This window comes from Eschscholzia californica, unplaced genomic scaffold (assembly GCF_041429995.1).
Source record: "Eschscholzia californica isolate CP2 unplaced genomic scaffold, dmEscCali1.0.p SCAF_3, whole genome shotgun sequence".
In the NCBI taxonomy this organism is placed as follows: Eukaryota; Viridiplantae; Streptophyta; class Magnoliopsida; order Ranunculales; family Papaveraceae; genus Eschscholzia; species Eschscholzia californica.
This window is the reverse complement of record NW_028238420.1, coordinates 2,841,331-2,847,330: the sequence shown is the minus strand read 5'-3', so window position 1 is coordinate 2,847,330 and position 6,000 is coordinate 2,841,331. Positions and strand designations below refer to the sequence as shown.

At 37.8% G+C, this 6,000-nt stretch overlaps 1 protein-coding gene across 1 annotated transcript; it reads left to right on the top strand.

Annotated features, from left to right (window-relative positions):
- The first annotated feature begins 1,030 nt into the window (after nt 1-1,030).
- Nucleotides 1,031-5,478, top strand: LOC147547681 (E3 ubiquitin-protein ligase SIS3-like). Its single transcript, XM_086669459.1, has 10 exons — nt 1,031-1,473; nt 1,552-1,590; nt 1,691-1,757; nt 1,858-1,931; nt 2,362-2,500; nt 2,595-2,687; nt 2,947-3,012; nt 3,925-4,047; nt 4,296-4,409; nt 4,887-5,478. The coding sequence occupies exons 1-10, from the start codon at nt 1,445-1,447 to the stop codon at nt 5,283-5,285; spliced, it is 1,143 nt and encodes a 380-aa protein (XP_086525585.1). The 5' UTR covers nt 1,031-1,444; the 3' UTR covers nt 5,286-5,478.
- Nucleotides 5,479-6,000: the final 522 nt, after the last annotated feature.

Here is a 6,000-nt window from a genome sequence, read left to right as displayed (position 1 = left end):
ACTCTGGCACGAGAGGTCGACACGAGTTTCCCAGACACCTTAACCTCTGTTATAACTTAAAGGGCAACATAATGGTGGATCCGAATCGGCCCTACAACCTGAGCATAAGAACAAGACGCTTGTAGAAGTACGTCCAACAACTTGTACTCAATTCTGTCTGATGGTAATGTCGGTTACATATACGTTAAGATAACATCGAATATCCGTTTTCCATGTCCCGAGATATGATCATATCTGATGCGATTAGAAAAAATGTTACTCACGACACTAGCACAACGACCTTTTTTAAGTCGGTGATTCACCACCGCTAAGCAAGCTTATATAAACGACACGGGCTTGTCCTGGAATATGATTTAAACACTGTTTACAACCTGACTTGAATATCACGGTGTACTTGTAAGTTTCCCACACTCCCCCGTCTCCCTATCGACGGCACAGAGAAACAGTAATTTGAAGGTATAAAGACGATTTTTAGGACGATTTTCAGAAAGATAATGTATGATATTACCAGCTGTGTGTTTATCATATAAGAAGTCTTCTAATTAAGAAGTTTCATTATTTCATTTCGTTATTTAGTTGTTTAGTTTTTTTTGGAAGACGACTACGATGTACGTACGTCGTGATATTTGGCATTTGATACATCATAGATGTGATAAGCTCGATAACTGCCCACTCAAACACTAACAAGACAATGGCCTGAAGCCCAACAAGACAATGGCCTGAAGCCCAACAAGACAATGGCCTGAAGCCCAACAAGACAATGGCCTGAAGCCCAACAAGACAATGGCCTGAAGCCCAACAACATTATTTATACCTCATTATCCCAATTCAAATAACCAAAAATTCCACCTTCTCTGGAATTTGTACTTGGAACCTCCAGGACTTTTTGGAGTTTATATCAACACCTTGGAACTACTTGGACAACCAACTGTTGACGGTTTAGTTAATCATAGAACTCCTTGTGAGAACAAACAACATCAACAATTTCATCCAACATACATATTTTTTTTTTTATGAGGTACTACCTTTTAACCGGATCAGGTAATAATACTACAAGTCTACAACTAGCACACTAAAGCCGACAAACCGTCACTAACGTGACGGCACGCGACATCTAATCGCTCTCTAAAAAGTCTAAAATTTCTAACGGACGTTAACATTTTGCTTAAAACGAACTGATCATCAACTTCACTTTTTCCCTCTTCACTGTCTCAAATATTTCCTCTCTCTCCCTCTCTCTCTAAATTCTCCATCGTCAATGCAGTTTCAAATCTGATTTAGTAATTCAATTTCTTTGAATTTCAATCACAAAGCCCAAGAATTCTACTGTGAACTTCTCGTTCTCGATTAATTTCTCCCCTTCTTGGTTTCAATTTCTTTCAATCCGGAAATAGGGTTTGATTCTTGAAAAGAAATTTAGTGTTTTTGATGTAGTTCATCTATAATGGCTATCAGAGGCATTGATTTCAAGTGGTGAGTTCAATATTAGGGTTTTCAATTTTATCTTTTTATTTCATTTGCTTGATCTGTTTGTTTCTTATTTGTTAACAGGTACGATGGGTTTTTCTTGTCGATGCTTGCGATGAGTGTGTATCCTTTTGTTTATTGGTTTACTATAACTTCGAATTTCAGTATAATAATTTGTGGGTTTATTAACAATTTATGGATTCTTTAACAATTTTACAATTAGAATCATAGTTTCGATTAATTGGAGGAGATATCATCTTTGTGAATACCCTCTTCATATATGGATAGTGGTAATTTCTGTATGCCTAAGAAATATCAGTTAGTTTTGAGTTTTCTTTCTTTTGATTTTCTGAACCCACATTTTTTTTTTTGTGTTTTTTTGCTTGTTAGGTTGACTATACTACTGTTTTCGTTTTTCGGCTGTTGATGTTTGTAGACAATGGCCTAGCTGCAGGAATGGGTTTGTAAGTTCTCTTGCCTAAGGGATGTTTTATATCGTTTATTTAGGTTATGTTTGATACTCGATAGCACCCATTTCGGTGGAAATAAGCGAGTTCTAAAGAGATCGGCTTGTTTCCATTGTCTAGTTGTAATTTAGTTTGTGGAAGTACATTTCATTGACAAAGGGTATAGTTTTTAAGCACTTCTGTAGAATACACTTCTTTGCTTCCTCATAGAATCACTTCCACAGTACTCGTGCAAATTAACAAACTTCTATGAAATACATTTCCTTGCTATCAAACATAGCCTAGAGAAATTAGCTCTGAACGGGTTATAATTCTTTTACCTATTGATCTTGACAGAGGTGAAAGTTCTTTTTTGACTCAGGGTGGCATGTCATGTTACCTATCTTATTGGAAAAAAAATTATGTCGCCATTGTTTAATGCTTATAGGGATCTAGGGTGGCAGCAGAGGTACACTCGCTTCTGTGGGCGAATTGTGGTTTTGACGGTTCTTGTGTTGCTTCTTTATCCCTTTTTGTGGGCTTGGACTGTTATTGGTACTCTATGGTTTACAAGTGCGAGAAGCTGTGTGAGTTTCTCTTTTTTTACTTATGTCTCTGTATTTCGCTTCATAACATGCAACAAAGTTTAATTTACGGTCTCCATTTTCTAAATATTTTCAGCTACCCGAGGAAGGTCAGAAATGGGGGTTCCTTATTTGGTTGCTTTTTAGCTATTGTGGACTTGTTTCTATTGCATACATGTCTATGGGGAAGGTAAGTTATACTTGTTGCCGTCCAATGTGATAATGTATTAACAGTATAATTTAAAATCAATAACTTAATCTATGTGGACTTTCTCTCTTCCCCATATCTGTCTATGAGCCAGTCAAACGGTGAAAGAAACACAAAACTAGGCTTCAGTCCTAATGTCGTCCTTTCTCCATAAACAACTGATTTTCTCAATATGATCCTGTTTCTCTTGAGGATTTTTTTGTCTGATTCATTTGTTTTCTTCTAATTATTCCTGTTTTAGTGGTTAACACGAAGGGAAGCACATTTACAACGTGCTCAGCAAGGGATTCCACTTTCAGAATACGGGGTACGTTAAAAATATATTTCTTCACTTTGAATGCCATGTTTTTTCAAGAAGTCTGTACGTCAAATATATTAGTTTACGAAACTATTGTTTAGGATTTGCACTTCTTAGTTTGGAACTTGGAAGAGAAGATTCAATTCTCATGTGCCGTACACATCTTTTAGCAAATAAATAAAGTAGCAGACGGGCTAGATACTTATTTGTGTTGTGGCATTCGGAGGCCTTGGTTTTGCATTTTTCTTTTTAGTTTGCTAAGTTCACCTGTTAACAATGAGTTATCATGAATTTAAACTGGAAGCTATTTGTATTCCGTGAAGGACTCCTTCCTATTGAAGATATTGAATGTTTTTATATTGGAGAAATGTTTCAAAATATCATATTTTTAGTATGACAGATTCATCCTAGAGAGATAATTTTGTTTCGTTCGGTAGCAAAACTGAAACAAAAAGTTCTGAACACTAGAAGCTTCGCCTCATGGTTCTGCTACTTGAGCTATCATGGGGGGTGAATTAACTTGCTCTCCTGGTCATGTAAGATGGTTGGAAAGTTAATACGTCACGAATTAAGTATGGAAACTATGGGCGGTAAAATTCTTAAGTAACACATGCAGCTTCGTTTGAGAAATTTCTTATTAACATGCACTCTTCGCTTTTTATTGGGCATTTAATGCATCAAGATTAGTCCCAGCGATTAAGATTTTCCTAACCAGTCATAGAACGTGGCATCATTTAATCGTGAGTTTATTACTACTTAAGCAACAACTCGTGAAATTCGAATTACCCGATTAGATTGTGGCCGCGGAACTCAGTGAGTATAGTGAATGTGAACATGCTTTTAATGATTTTCCTTATTTTATTCAACTAATTGTATAATTAATGTACACCTCAAACTCTTGAATGTTTATCTTCCATACAGGTTTTGGTAGACATGATCCGGGTTCCCGGCTGGGCATTTGAAGCTAATGCTGGTCAAGAGTTGAGAGGAATGGTCCAAGATGCTGCAGCGTACCATCCTGGATTTTACTTGACTACAACTCAGGTAACTTGATACTCTGCCAGTCTGCCTTCTTCCTTAGTGTGATTTCCTATGCAATACTTACTTGATAAGTGAATAGGGCACTTCTATGATTTTCTTTTTCTTTATTTACCGAAAACATTTGATACCTCCTTCTGAGGCTGTTCTTGTTGCTGCTCTTCTTTGTTATTTAGCCAAGTCTCTATTGTTGAGGCTGTTCTTGTTGCTGTCTCTGTTGCTAATGTTTTTGTCAAATATGATAATACTTACAGCGAGAAGCAGTGGAGGCTCTAATTCAGGAACTTCCGAAGTTCAGGCTGAAAGCTGTACCAGTTGATTGCAGTGAATGCCCGATCTGCCTTGAAGAGTTCTGTGTCGGGAACGAGGTATCCAATTTTGAACCACCAACTTATAAGCTATAGACTTTTGTTATGTCATGTTTTTAGGGTCGATCGCCTTCCCCCTGTATGAGGTGTTGCTTCCTTGGTTTTTGTGCTCCTGTAGTGGGTCAGTGGCAAAAGTCAGTAAGTAAATAAATAAGGTGGTGTTTGTTTGTTTTTTCTAATTCAGATTGGAAATCTGATTTGAGATCTGGATTGACTCGAGTCGTATTTCAGAATGTCAGTTTTCTATCGGACTCGTGCTTGTCTGAGTGGTTGATTCAGACAGGTTTTGGGTCCTTTTGCGTTGGACATAAAATAAGTCAGAATTAAGAACTCATTATCTGAAATAATCAGGTACAAACAAGTCAAGACTCAAACAATCCAAATCCAAACAAAAAAAGGAATAGAAACAAAAACCAAATCTCCTCGGATCGTATTACTTCCTTTGGGATTAATATCTTACTTTGGAATGTTTTGCAGGTACGAGGCCTCCCTTGTGCACATAATTTCCATGTCGAGTGCATCGATGAATGGCTTCGCCTAAACGTGAAGTGTCCTCGATGTCGTTGTTCAGTGTTTCCAAATCTTGACCTCAGAGCCCTTGCTAATGTTGGAACTGACACGGGCCGCACATCTGCCAGTGTTTTGACGACATCAAGCTATGTGAGATCACAGTCCGCGGGGCAGAGCTATCTGTTGAGATTACAGGGCCTGCTAAGGCCGATCCGGGGAGAGAATGTTGTGGTGGGTACCGATCCAGACACTACTTTGGCAGCTGCAGAGAATGGAGAATCTGCCACAGTAGCTCAGTTGCCTGCAACCACTGTGATTTCGGTCTCACCAGGACCCGTTGGTCAGCCATCTCCGTCTCATCAGTAGGTCACAGAAATCGAAAGAGGTTGAAACAAACGGTTTCCATTTTTTGTAGTATTTTAGTTTAGTTCAGAGTACTGAATTGATCTCACGTCGTGGAAATAGAACAACAAGTTTGTACCAGAGAATTTGATTCTCAGATATAATGTATCTACAGGATGTACAGCTTTGATGATTGGTTAGATGTTTTCACTAGCAATTCCCCTTTGAATTATGATTGTTGAACCAATGATGTTTGGTACATGAAAATACATACAAAAACTGCATTCTCCAGGCAATGAGAATCCCTAATCTAATAGTTTACAAATAAAATCAATTTCTTCAACTAGGAAACAATATTGTGGTCACTAGGGATTACACATACATATATAATTGTGTATTTATGACAATCTTTCTGTCGTCATCCGCTTTGAGAAAACAAGAAAAGTTTTCGGACATAAAATTAGAAAGGGAAACTGCAAGTTTTATCAATTTTTTAGGATAAAACAAAATATTTTCTTCTTCATCTTCTCCCACCTTCGAGCACCACTACCACCATTTATCTTCTCCTTTCTCTCTTTCTAATATCTGGCTTTCTTTCTCTGTCCATCCTCGTTATCCCGCCGAAGGGTTCCTTTCGGCAGAATCCATTAGTCTGCGGAGGAATCTCTCTTCGTCTAAAATGAAGGGCAAGGGTTTTAGACGAAATCCATAAAATTGTCTCGTTTAAAACCTTTACTCA

Coding starts and splice junctions, on each gene's coding strand:
- LOC147547681 (XM_086669459.1), top strand. CDS start 1,445: ATGGCTATCAGAGGCATTGATTTCAAGTG. Junction 2,501..2,594: donor TTACAAGTGCGAGAAGCTGT/GTGAGTTTCTCT, acceptor AAATATTTTCAG/CTACCCGAGGAAGGTCAGAA. Junction 4,410..4,886: donor AGTTCTGTGTCGGGAACGAG/GTATCCAATTTT, acceptor AATGTTTTGCAG/GTACGAGGCCTCCCTTGTGC.